The 14,260-nt window shown below is 22.4% G+C and overlaps 1 protein-coding gene across 11 annotated transcripts in view; it reads left to right on the top strand.

The window, feature by feature from the left end:
• The window catches only part of LOC129607313 (sodium channel protein 60E), a 184,128-nt gene that overhangs the window by 149,810 nt on the left and 20,058 nt on the right, over positions 1-14,260 (top strand). For 6 of the 11 annotated variants that reach the window (XM_055518228.1, XM_055518227.1, XM_055518231.1 and 3 more), the window contains 9 exons: positions 1,139-1,241; positions 1,498-1,626; positions 4,504-4,518; positions 6,709-6,915; positions 7,001-7,146; positions 7,241-9,391; positions 11,841-12,168; positions 12,349-12,449; positions 13,838-14,012. In XM_055518228.1, coding sequence (XP_055374203.1) covers positions 1,139-1,241; positions 1,498-1,626; positions 4,504-4,518; positions 6,709-6,915; positions 7,001-7,146; positions 7,241-9,391; positions 11,841-12,168; positions 12,349-12,449; positions 13,838-14,012 — 3,355 coding nt within the window. The remainder of the gene's footprint in view (positions 1-1,138; positions 1,242-1,497; positions 1,627-4,503; positions 4,519-6,708; positions 6,916-7,000; positions 7,147-7,240; positions 9,392-11,840; positions 12,169-12,348; positions 12,450-13,837; positions 14,013-14,260) is intronic. The other 5 variants (XM_055518224.1, XM_055518222.1, XM_055518226.1 and 2 more) reach the window with 4 other exon arrangements.

The raw sequence follows: 14,260 nt of genomic DNA, 5'->3' as shown, positions 1-14,260 counted from the left end.
AATATATTTACTTTTAAAGTAGATTTTTTTTTTTCACATTTATGAGGTTTCCATTATTTTATGTACATTATTTATGCATGTATATAGTATATGGCATATAAGCATTGAGCATTTGAATTCATTGAACATTCGAAATGAAACTTAAATTTTTTATTACTGTACCTATAGTCTATTAAGATTTTAGTTGAATTTTCTTATGTACAAAATTTAAAACATTGGTTATAAAATTTCGTATTCAATATTTTTATTAGAAATTCAATAGAAAACGATGTTTTTTAATTTCAACAAAGGTTATTCTCCCTTTTCAACTGGAGACATAGCTCACCAATATGTACATGAATCAGTTAAATTGAATACACCTACAAAACTTGAACAAAATTTACAAAATATATAACGATTTATACATTTATGTACATAAATTCCAAGTTTTTGCTTTGAATTAAAAAGTGAAAAACAAAAAATAAATTATAATTAAAATTTAAACTTAAAATTTAGAAAACTGCTTAGTTGTTCTTTAAAATATAATTTGTGTCCCAACAGCTCTATTGAAAAAGTAGAAAATTTTTTGTAATTTAACTGATACAAATTGAATTATATTTCTTATATACATGCATATAACATATATATTTATATAATAATTTTTTTCATTTACATACATAAATAATTATTTTAAATATATAATCATTATTTAAATTTCATTAAAATTTTTAGTTTTTTTTTAATTATTTTAATGATTAAAAGTTAAACAGAAAAAAAATCGGAAAACCAAACTTCCGAAAATTTGTTTGTGTAACAACTTTGAAAATTTTATATATTTAATAATATTAGTTAGATTGATTAGCTTAAAACTTAGTGTACATATATTCATAAATTTTGTATAAACACAAATAATTCCAACTACATATAAATTGTAATTTCGAAAAATATATTTAAAATATAAGTTTATTAAACTTTTTTGAAGGGTATAAATAAAAAATTAGGTTGTAAATTGCTACAAATTTTTGGATTAACGAAGTCAATTAATTTTATTTTTTTTTTATTTTTTCTTTAATTTTTTTTATTAGGTGATTTTTAATTTTTATTTCTTAAACTTAATTTCTAAAGTTTTTCTATTTCTAATTTTTCACCTATACATCAGATGGAATTTTAACGATTTTTTTCACTCATTCATGATGATATTTCGAATATTGTGTGGTGAATGGATTGAACCATTATGGGATTGCATGAGAGCTGAAGAAAAGGTAAGGAATTTTAATTTTTTAATAGTATTTTGAAAATATTTTTAACTGAAGTTATTTTGAAGTTAATACTCAAATATTGTTTAAAATATTTACTAGTATATTTACATTATGTTGAATATGCTAAGTTTCTGTACAAAATTAGAAAATGTACAAAATTATTTGAAATTATTTTATAAAATAATATTGGTTTTTAAATAGGCTTTTAATATTATTATAAAAACATTAATTCATGCTATATAATTTTTTTTAATTTTAGAATGGTGCATCATCATGCTTTGCAATATTTCTTCCAACTTTAGTTATGGGAAATTTTATGGTTTTAAATTTGTTCTTGGCCTTATTGCTCAATAGTTTTAATTCAGAAGAATTAAAATCAAAAAAGGAGGTGAATAATACTTACTTAAGTTGACTGAAAATAAAGAATATTATTTAGAATCTTTGATGGATAAGAAGTTTTTCTTTTTAAATTTCTTAATTTATCATTCATTATAAAAAGAAAAAATCATACTATCTTTTCCTACTATTACTACTTTTCATTCAAATATAAAAAAAATTGAATGTTTCTTCTCCATTTTGTCATAAAAAATTAAATAAATTAATATAAAAGATAAAAAAGGCAAAAAAAATTTCATAAATGCTTCCTTATATGTTCTAATATTTTTTTTTGCATTAGATTTATCATTATTCTGATTGTATTGTTAAAGTAAAAGAATAAAATAAATATTTATAAGAGCAAAAATTTGCCTTTAAAGAAGATTATTATTGTAAAATTTATTTTAAATTGCTATAGAACAATATAATTAGCATAATGTTAATCTAAATTGTTGTATGTGTGTACATTTTTGAAACAAATTTAATATTTATGTATTGGTTTTTTAAAGATCTTATTTGTTTAAACAATTACACATTATGTGATAAAAAGGTAACCGGATTGTGTCAAAATTATAAATTTTGTGTTTCTGAAACGGATGTTGTTTTGGGGCATATTTCTTTTTAAATTGCTTATTTTTTACCAATTTTAACTTCTATTTTAAATGTTTTAAAACTGAATTCATACTATTGGACATGATACGAAGTTTTTTGAGATTTGTTTATAAAATATGTTTTCAAAACCGGGGATCTCTTGATTTTTGTTTTTGCTATAGTTAAAGGTCTCTGAAGGTAAAGTCTGAACATAAAAAATTATGAATTTTTCTTATCTGAATTATTTTTTTTCTTTTCGTTCTTCAATTACAGTATTTAAGCAAAATTTAAAAACTATATATTTAAAAACTGAATTAGACAATAGTCTTTTAAAATTGAAAAGAATATTGAAACAAAATTAAAATAAATTCGTGAAAATACTTTGATCAATCCTGTTATTTTAAAAATATTCCACTTTGTTTGAAATTTCTTTACAAAATCGCATTTTTAATAAGTGTACGCACATTAATTTCTGTTTATATTCAATGTATCTTTTTGGTTTTGTCTAAGTTCCAAAGAAATAATTTTGTTAAAAAAATAAAATTTTAAATGTATTTTGATTTTTGAAAGTTTTTTTTAAACATTTTTCTTTTTCAAATGTTTTTTTTTAACTGCTTTTCATTTAGGAAAAATATATAAATTAGATTTTTAATACAAATATTTTTCTATTTAATAATTTAGCATTGAATTAATTTTAAAAATGAAAATTTTAGAAATTAATAAAATAATAAATAAACATGCTTTCAGCGCTAATTTAAAACAAATTGAATTAATTTATAAATGCAAATTTTTATGTTCAAGTATAAAGAATAATTCGTTCTGAATAATTTTTCAGAAAGGAAGAATAAAAATTTGACAATATCTTTAAAAAATAATAAATAATATTCTTTAGATGATATAAATTGTTTTTAATTTAGTTAATATCTTTAGTCAATAAAAATAAATTGAATAGTATTTCTATTTAGAGTGACAGATTATTATTTCTAAATATGTTAACACCTATTATTTGCAAATAATTGAACATAAAAATGAAAATGTTCTTTGAGTTTTCTTAAAATATATGTAAATTTGAATAATAAATTTGCATTTCTAAATTTATTCGAAAAAAATAAAAAAAATAATAAACAAATATGTAAAGACAATTTCTATATTAATATTTATTGTTAAAACTTCTAGGTGTGTCGCTTTTTATTAAAATATTAAAATAGCTAATTAAATTTTTCTCAAATAAAAAATGAATAAAATTTTTTAATTTAGATTTTTTTAAAAGAATGTTAGCATTGAATGCACTACGCTTTACAATATTCTCAAAAACTTTCAAAATAAAATTAGCATACAAAAAAAAAATACAAAAAATTCCAATACATTTATTACTAAATTTTTTATTTTCTAAATACATAAATGGTTAAAGAATTAAAAGGAAGCTTAATTTTTTTTTAATAATTGACCATCGTTAACAAGATCATGATGAATATTTAAATGAAAACACCTTATTTTGATTTTCCTGTTACTAAACACATAAGCAGAAATAAATTACATTATTATGTATTACACATGTTGAGACCATCTGAAAACAAAAAAAAAAAAGAACAAAAATCTTATGTACTAATATTAATTGATTTTAGTTAAAATAATTTATTCTTTACCATAATTAATTACACTAAATGCAAAAGATGTATTCTTGAGCTTTATATATTACATAAAACTTTCTGTCTGAAACTACATTTATTATTATTATTATTATGTATTTTATTTTTTGTTATTGTTATATTTAACAAAACTCGTGTAACAAAAAACTTCTAAAATTATACGAAATTTTATTAATTATAATTTAACCCAATCACTTAAATCATTGTTTTCTAATCACACATCAATTTACTCCAAAATACACCTCACTACAATTAAATTTTCTTAGACCTATTAAGGTTAATCACCGGAACTGAAATATTCCTAAAGTGTTTAACCAATTGAAAAATATTGGCAAATTTTAGAATAATTTTTTGTAAATACAGAATAAGGAGATGAGTTCTTTATTACAGTGGTGATTAATCTTATAGGTTTTTCCTTTACAAATAAAATTTCACAAATAAATTTCAAATATTCACCATCAACAAAATATAAATCATAATTTAATAAATTTTTTTTGTACTCACATTTTGATTTTGGTGGTGCCCGCCAAAATAATTGCACTTTTGAACATTTTTATATATACAAACAAAAATATAAAAAAAAAATATTTTACTTGTTTTTTTGTGTGTGTGTCTCTTTGTATTAATTCGTCCATTTTATATGCGTTCAGAGTTACAAGAAAAAGGTAATTCTATATGAAAAATACCATGTAAGAAAAAAAAATTAATATTATATATAAAAAAATTTTTTTTTCTTATTAAATAATTTGCTTTGTACAAAAAACAAACCTATCAAAACCAGAAAAAATAGATGTAAAATTAATATTTATTGTAGTAGAACAAATAAAATATGTATATAAATAGTAATGCTCCCTTTATAGCGCTAGTAAATGTACAGTTATGTTCTGTGTTAAAGCTTTAATTTCAAATTAATAATGTTTGTAAGAAAAATTTATGCTAATTTAAAGTTGTAAAAGAAATTCATACATTTTTTTAATATTGTTAAAAAAAAAACATATTTAAATTTATCGTGAAAGATTTATAATTACATTTACATCAACAAATAATTTTTGATTATGTTAGAATTTTTTTACTAATAACCACTTTATTTCAACCGACAAATTAAGAGTCACCGATTATATTTTAAACATGATCGGATGTAAATATTGGCTAAGACTATCTTTCCGGTAGCCCATTTCAATAAAAATATCACGAATCACATGCTTCTATAGTTTTAAAAGTTCAAATTAATGTTAATTTAAAGGCGCAAAATTGCTATGATCTTGGTTATCAATTGACTGATTCGTGATAATAATTAATAATTAAGTACTCATTGAACTCACTCTTAGTTATCAATATTTGTTGAAACATTAATAATTTGGAAGTATTGTCCGGGCTGCGCTTAAATGTGAAATAAAAAATTAAACTGTCAAAACCAAACACCAAAATGTGCATATTTATTTCACTTCGTTAGTTCATATAACAGAGTCAATAAATAAATAAATAAGAAAAAGTAAGAATTGTGTTACAACTTTAAACTATTATATAATCAAATATTGCTAAATAATTGATTTTTTAATGTTTTTTTTCCATGTCTTAGAATTGTGTTAATCAAAGAAAATTGTGTTTTTTTGTTGTAGAATTTGTATTTATTTTATAGTATGAAAAATTAAAATTAATTTGATGAACATCAAATTTAAATAGGAAAAAAAATAACATAGTAAAAGTAAAAAGACACCCAATCCTCGTAGTTCACATAAAAGTTAAATTAAAATTATTCTCAAAAAATATTAAAAATAGCAAAGATTTTTTTTTATTTTTCGGTTTCCAAAATTAAATTTAGAATAAAAAATGGATTTAACAATTTTTATAAAGTATTTTTTAGTCTTAATAATAAAATATTTTATCTACCACTATGTAGGTTGACTGTATATATATATATATATATATATATATATGTAATATATACATAATATATAACTGATGAAATATGTAGATAATGTACTGTACATTTTACGATTGTTGATACACTATTAAAATCAAACCATTGATATAACATAAAATATAACACTATAAAATACGATTTCATGAACACAGCAAAAATCTAAGATTTTAAAAGATAAAATAATATTAAAATAATACAATTGTAAATAATTCGATGTACATATCAAATTGAAAATCAAACACGGGATATACAATATTTTTAAGTTAATTTACGGCACTAAATACAGTACCACAGTGTTCTTAAATTATTCCCAATACGAGATTTTAGTTTTAAAATTTTGTAAGATGGAATGTACATTTTTAATTTAAATCTCTGTAAAGATTTCTAATTACAAACTAACGATATTTATTAAATAACGTTTTATTAAAATTAGTTTTTTAATTTTACAAATTTTAAGTAATGTAAAGTGTGTAACGGATGTGTTATAAAACAAACTTACTTAGGGACATCATAACAGCAAATTTAAAAACATGACGAGATCAGCAATTATTTTACAATTACACTAATAAAACAGTACATAAGAATTGATTCCCCCTTTTGTTACATTTATACTAAAAAATACCTTAAATAGATTTTCTTTTCTCCAATTAGATGTAGAATCGTTGATACGTATTGATTGAAAAAGACCCAAGTAATATTAAAGCAGAATTATATCCTGAATGATAATGCTTTTATGTGAAATTATCCTTATGCTACAGAAGCTTTCCACTAATAAATATTTATTGAAACCCAAAAAAAATTTAATTTTAAATAAGAAACTATTTTAAACTCTTAAACTAATTACTATTTTTTATTTATTTTTCCCTTTTTTTATTTTATAAAACAAATGTTTCGTCCAACTATATGTTTTTTTAATTCACAAAAATAATAGGAAGTTGGTGAAGAATCGAAATTAGCTCGTAGTATAGAACGTGTTAGATCACTAATAAGAAGCAAACGTACCAAAGAAAAAAGTGACAATCAATATAATTCAAAATTAGAGAAAATTGTTCGAGAAGTGCAAGCAGTCGCAGCATCTAAAAAAGCTCTAATACCAGTTGAAGATATGGAAAAACAATTTCATCGGCTGAGTTATCAAGTGAGTCATTAATTACAACACAGTATTTTAATAAATCTAACAATAAATGCAATGATTGAAAATAATAAAAATAAAAAACAATTAGGAATCAATGAATCGGCCTGTGTCGGGATCAGATTTTGGGTTTGATATACCGTTAAAGGGAAGTTTACAAACAATTGAGGACCAAGGAGAACATGAAGATGAATATTCAGAGCAAGTTGAAACAAACTTAAAAGACAATAATAAACAGTATGTATAAATTAATCATAATATTGTATCCATAATTAGCTTTAGTAATTTTTTAATGGAAAACTTTAATGAAATAAATTTTTTAATAATTTAGAAACGAATATACCGAATTAAATGGTATTTATAACGAGTATACACTTTTTCCTCAAATGGAAAGAAAGTTACTACATCAAGTGTCTTCCGGTTTTGGTACACAACAAAATGATAGTCGTGATGAGCAGACTATAAGTGAATCTATTGAGCTGAGAACATTAGGTCAATATAATTCAACTGACACTGATCCAGGTGGTGATCATAATAGCTTTTTGCAGCGAACTGATTCAGAACGTCATGATGAACAAAGTCAACATCATAATGAAGAATATTTAAGATACCAAAAATCATTGTTAACACGTTCACCAAGCTATCGTAAGTCCTTAGATAGATTATCTTTATCAAGTGGAACCAGTCAAAAGTCTTTAATACCATCAAAATCTAAATCAATTGAACATAATATTAATGGAGTTGTTATTGGTAATGGTAATGGACATGATGATGATGATAATATACATAATATCAATAATAATTTAACAGTTAAGCGTGTTGACAGTGGCAATTCATTGAATACGTTATCAATGGACCAAGATGAACTACTAAATCAAGTAAATTTGCGTGATGAGCTATTAAATTGTGATCAAAAAGAGCTCTTTCAATTTTTGCAAGATGATGTTGATAATAGTAATAATTACTTTAGTGATACAGTTGGTTACGGTAGTACAGTTATTGATGTTGGTGATGCTGATAGTTTAATATTAGATTCAAAAAAAGATGGTGGTTCAATATTTTCCAGTACACGTAAAACTTCAATATGTAGCATTAAGTCAAATTTGTCAAATCTATCGAATTCAATTATTCAACAATTAGAACAACGACGAGGAGGTAGTATATGCGGTTCAACTAATGGTAATAATATTGACCCCGAACTAGGTGATACTCAACCATTAGTGACTAATTCCGATTTTGACACAATCATTATGAGTTTTGAGAAAGAGCTAGAAGAAATAAAAAGGTCAACAACTTCTCTAGAACGACGTTTATCGAATTTATCAGAACCATCGCCAATTGCTGAAGAATGCGATAAAGATTTTATAACGCATTTATTAAATCGTGATAATAGTACAAGTCAATTAATAGAACAATCATCATTATCCGAAATGCCATTAGTTCACCGAAGAGATCATTCTACTTTAAATAATCGTAGCTCCGTAAAACTTAAACGTCGTAGTCTTGAAAAACAGAAAAAGATTGATGAAGATTTTAATGTTTCGAATGAAATCCGAAAAATCTGTGATCAAATGCAAGCTCCCTTTAATGAAATGTTGATTGCACCTATATCAGCTGTCATTTCAACAGCTTCTACATCAGTTCCATCAAATGCCTTAATAACAACAGCTACAACAACAATAACATCAATTAGTCCATCAATAATAAGTGGTACTAATATTATACCAATAGAAAATCGATCGCCATTTTTACGTCGTAGAAGTGATTTTTATACGAATTTCGATCGAATGAAACGTCGTAGTTTAATAGAGCGAGTTGATGAAGTACCGGAAGAAGATCGTCCAACTACTAAAATTGAAAGTGAACGTTTACCACGAAAATCATTACCTATAGCTGAGGTTGAATTAGATAGTTTATCGTTGAAAAGTACCGCGAGTTACGAAAAATTATTACTAAAAAAGCAAATGGCCCATTTAGGTGAATCAGAAAAATCACCAAGCCCACCACCATTATCAAAATCAGAATTAAAAAAAATGATGAAATTAAAAAAACGTTCAACAACTGAAGAAAGAACCAGTTCAACAACCACAGAACTATCAAAAAAATTTGGCGGTTCATCAACAGAAAAGAGTCCAGGCAAAAGTCCCAAGAAATCTAAACAAAGTGCAATTGGATCGTCCGCAACCAGTATTGTTAAAACATTAACAAATAAAGAACAACAATTACAACAATTAGAATCGGGACAACAAGAGCCACAGTTAGATAAATTACAACACCAACAAAGCACAGAAAAAGAAAAAAACACTAAGAAATTTTCTGAAAAACCTTGGCATTGTCTGGTCTCCTACGTGGACGATCTAACCGTTGGAGGAAGACGTAACTCGCAGGGAGCATACAATGATCCAATGTCTTTTCCAAGTTTTGGGGATAATAAACCCCCAAAAGTACCATCGGATTGTTTTCCACAAAAGTGCTATGATCAGTAAGTTGTGTTGAAGAGATGAAAATCAAAAACATGCAAAATTGAAATTTTTTCAAGCAAATTTTTTTTTTTATTTTTTGTAAATAATATTTTCATTCTATTTATTACTATACAACCATTGTATTTATACAAAATTTAAACACTTTTCACTAAATTTTCCTCTCTACAAAATTGTGAAAAGTTTTAATTTTGCATGTTTAATTAAGGAAAAATCCTGAAAATTATGATTCAATTCAGTGATCATCATAAAATTTTTTAAAATTATTCTTGAACATTATTTTAAATTTAGTTTTATAAATTACTCTGGTAATAATTACTTGTAAGGTATGAAATATGTTATTAATTTGTTTTCTTGTTTTGAACTTAATTTGTAAATAACCTTTGAAATTATAGTTTCATCATAGTTTTAAAAGTGAGTTGCGGTATCATTTGAAATTAAAGTTTTTTAATTTCAAGCTTAAATATTGAAGTATTGTTTTATTTAAATATTTTTCGCGAATAAAATAATGGTTATTACTACTTGTATTAAAATATTTCAATTATTCATTCATTTATTATATTAGCATAATAAGCTTTATGAATTTGTTAAAATTAAAAACAACTCAAATATTTATAAAGCAACTTTTGTGTACATTATTGAAATTTAAAAATATGTTTTTTTTTTTTTGACAAAACTTTTTCTAGCACTTAAGCTTCTATTTTAAAGTGGAAAATAATAATCTATAAGATATGTTTTATAATATAAAACTTTAGCATTTTACAAATTTTAATAATGCGTTTTGCATTAAATTTAATATTTGATTTTATTATAATTGCGTTTAATAACTAACAATTTGTTCATATACTACCTAAAAGTTTTAAGATAAAGAAAAGTTCCTTTAAACTCAGTTTTTTAAAAAAGAAAAAAATCAGCTTTGATTTAGTGCATATGTTGCGCACGAAATATATGTTTATATATTAGCATATATTATATAGTCCCAGTATAAAAGAGAATTTTGTTTACTTCAATTGAGGCTTCAGAATGTTAATGATTCATTTTATAAATTATTTTTGTTCATATTACTTTAATGCAGTATATTTCAATAAGATTTATTGAAATATACTGCATTATATTCATCTAGTATGTAAAAAATATAAATATTCGTACAAAGTAGTAATTAATAAACACGATTTTTTTTTAAATTCAAAGTAAAAACCGGTCTAAATTTGCTAGATTTGAACATTTCATATCTGAAAAGCATTCTTTTTTTTTTAATAGTATGTAAATATATTAGTGTGCATTAAAAAACTGAAATTATTCTATACTAGAAATAAAATTTCATAAAAAATTTCATGAAAATGTAGAATATTTTAGAAATTTTTTTCGGTTTGAATTTTAAAGTTATCAATTAATGAAAAATTATTAAGTTCTATTAAAATTATTATCTTAACATACATTTATACTAAATTTTTATTTTTGTTATAATATATTTATTAAACTTATTAATTTTTATTATTTTGTTATGATTTATTTCAATAACATTAAATTTTTTTGTAAATATTTCACAAGTTCATTATACTGATTCAAGAACCAATTAAAATTAGAATTATTATTAGTAATATATAACATTTTATAAAAAAAAAATTACCTAAAATATGAACATTGAATTGAAGAATAAATTTCAAAGTTTTTCTTTTTGTGTCAACAAAATTTTTGCGGAAAATAATTGCTAAATTCAGAAATATTGAAAATGAAGTAAAAATATAAGTGTTTTTATTATCCAAATAACAAACATTGCAAAATAATTAATAAAATATTTTGTTTTTGTTTTTCTTTTTCTATTTTCTATTTACTTACTTCAAACAACGCATATCTATTTATACAAAATATTTTGTAAATATATTTTCACTACATCACCTTAACACCACTTAATATTTGAATATATTACACGATATAAAATAAATAACTAATGATATAATTTCAAATTTGTTGAATATATAATAAATATAAAAAATACATCTAATATTTTTATAAACAATATGAAACACATAATATATTACTTATACTAAAATAATTATAATACTTCTTTTTATCTTCAAACTATTAACCCTGTGCTATCCTATATCATATTATTTATATTACATATTTAATTATTTTATCTTTTAAATAATATTTTATATTTATCAATTTTGTAATACTAAATATTTTATAATTTAATACCAATATTTTATTGTCCAATTATTTTTTTTTTCAACCTGGAATCCACAATTTAAATTCTTCAACTTTTTTAATTAAAATAAACCTGATACATATCTGCATCCGAATCATTTGTTCCAATCATCTGATCTATCTTATTTTCAAATAACTATTTATAATATTAAATTGAAATATATATCTATGCTGTTAAATTACTTTATGTAAATTTAACGCTTTTTTTATAAATAAAAAATTCTGGCGAAAACAAAATAGTTTATACTTTAGATGTCCATGTTGGTTCACTTGCATCGACACCAGATGGGTCAAATATTGGACCGATGTTAGGACAGCAGTATTATCTGTTGTCGATACACCAGCTTTTGAGTGGTTCGTCCTTGTACTTATCTTCGCGTCAAGTATAACATTATGTTTTGAAGATATATACTTGGACCAAAATAAGCCACTTAAAAGGATACTATATTGGACAAATTTATCATTTTGTATAATATTTGTTATTGAAATGATATTAAAATGGTTAGCACTGGGGTTTTCGAAATATTTTACTAGTTTTTGGACGATATTGGATTTTGTAATAGTCTTTGTAAGTATTAAAAAAATTTTTTTTAGAAGAGTAACAATATTTTACACTTTTATATTATTTAAATGTACAAATTTTGTAACCTTTATTTAAATAATAAAAAAAATGTAAATAAATTTTACAAAATTTGAAAAACTAAATCACTGTAATATAAATATTTAAATACCATGTATATATTTAAAGGTATCAGTATTTTCATTACTAATAGAAGAAAATGAAAATTTAAAAGTTTTACGGTCATTGCGAACGCTGCGTGCTTTAAGGCCATTAAGAGCAATATCCAGGTAAGCCTTCAGTAATTTGGTTTTTGTAAAATGAAATATTGAAAAAGAAAAAGTTATTTTTTTTTTGTTTAAATCAAGGAAATTGAATATTTTAACTATTTATCATATTTAATGGGGTAAATCTGCAAATTGTTTTTAAAAATGTGTATGAGAACATCGAACAGAATTAATCAAATGAATTTATGACTTATTACAATTGTTTTCTACTATTTTTTTTAACATTTTTTTTTTGTTTTTTATATTTTTATTTTCATAAATTGTTAATGTTTTCTTTGCATATTATACATCGCCTCACTTATGTTACTGTTATATTAACGCTGATATAGTTATGTGAAACTAGTCATGAAAAATATCTCAGATCAATAATCTGATAGTTTTACTATGCCTCTTTTTTTCTATAATTGAGGCATCAAGATTTTCGATATTTTGTTAAAATTTCCAAAAACGTAACTAATAATATAATAAATGTAAAAAATTTTTATTTATTTTTTAAATATTTATTAATTTTATTATTTTAGGCTATTTCAGTTTTTAAAAATTTTGTATACACACACATAAGTTTTAAGAATAAAAATTAGAAATATTTTGTATATTACAAATACCCATTTGGTTTGTACTGATACATGGATTTTTACTAAAGGAGAAAGAGAAAAAGAAAAATTTTTAAATGCACATATAAAAAAAAAACCTAATATTAATGAAAAGATTGGTAATTTTTTTATAAATTGAACCAAAAGCCGGTTTGTGAAATTTTTTTATAAATGTTTTGGTTTAAACTCATAAATTAAAATATTACAAAAGAAAAAAAAGATAAATAAATACTGTATACCTTTAAAATTAAAAAAAAAAGTTAAAAATCAGAATATTAGCAGAATATTTTTCCATCTAAAATTAAAATAAATTTAAAGCTTTCAGATAAGGTCACGTCGACAGTAATAAACGTAAAATGTTATCTTATATGACACCAAGGATCACCTATTATAATTTACACTAAAAATAATTAAATTTTCTATTATGATTTAAAACTTTTTTTAAACATCTTTATACCTGAATTTTACACTCAAATTCAAAATTTTACTTGAAATACTTTACTTCTACTTCTTCTTCTTTTTAAACTAAAAATTTTTTAACCTTTTATTTCGTTTTATATTTTGTTATTTGTTTTTTTTTTACTCTAAATCCAACATAATTTATAAAAAACTATACCCTATCCCCCTCCTTATATGAAAAAATAAGTTTTATTTAAAACAGGAAGTTTAATGATAATCGTTATCGTTAATAATAATTCTTCAATTTCCAAAAAAAAAAAAGAATATTTCTACATATTTTAGCAGTTAAAATTTATAATATTAATATAAAATTTAATTTCAAAATAAAATACTTCACAGATGGCAGGGAATGAGAATTGTTGTTAACGCATTAATGTATGCCATACCATCTATTTTCAATGTCCTTTTGGTTTGTTTAGTATTCTGGTTAATATTTTCAATAATGGGTGTACAATTTTTTGGTGGTAAATTTTTTAAATGTGTTGATGAAATAGGTGACCTATTGGATGTATCGGTAAGTGTTATATTCATCAAAATGATAAAACAAAATATGGTTAAAAAATTATTTCCAAATTGATTAATTTAATTAAAATTGTCTTATATTTTCCTTCTTTTTCTGCTGCAAAATTAATTTTAATTAATAATATAAAATTAAATAAATTTGAATTTGGTAAAAAACAAAAATATTTTGTAATAAATAAATTAAAAATAAAATAATTAAAAATTTCTAAAAAAAAAAAATCTTCAAATATTTCAAAATTT

This window comes from Condylostylus longicornis, unplaced genomic scaffold (assembly GCF_029603195.1).
Source record: "Condylostylus longicornis isolate FDR11 unplaced genomic scaffold, ASM2960319v2 ptg000027l, whole genome shotgun sequence".
Taxonomy (NCBI): Eukaryota; Metazoa; Arthropoda; class Insecta; order Diptera; family Dolichopodidae; genus Condylostylus; species Condylostylus longicornis.
This window is presented reverse-complemented; position numbering and strand designations above follow the sequence as displayed.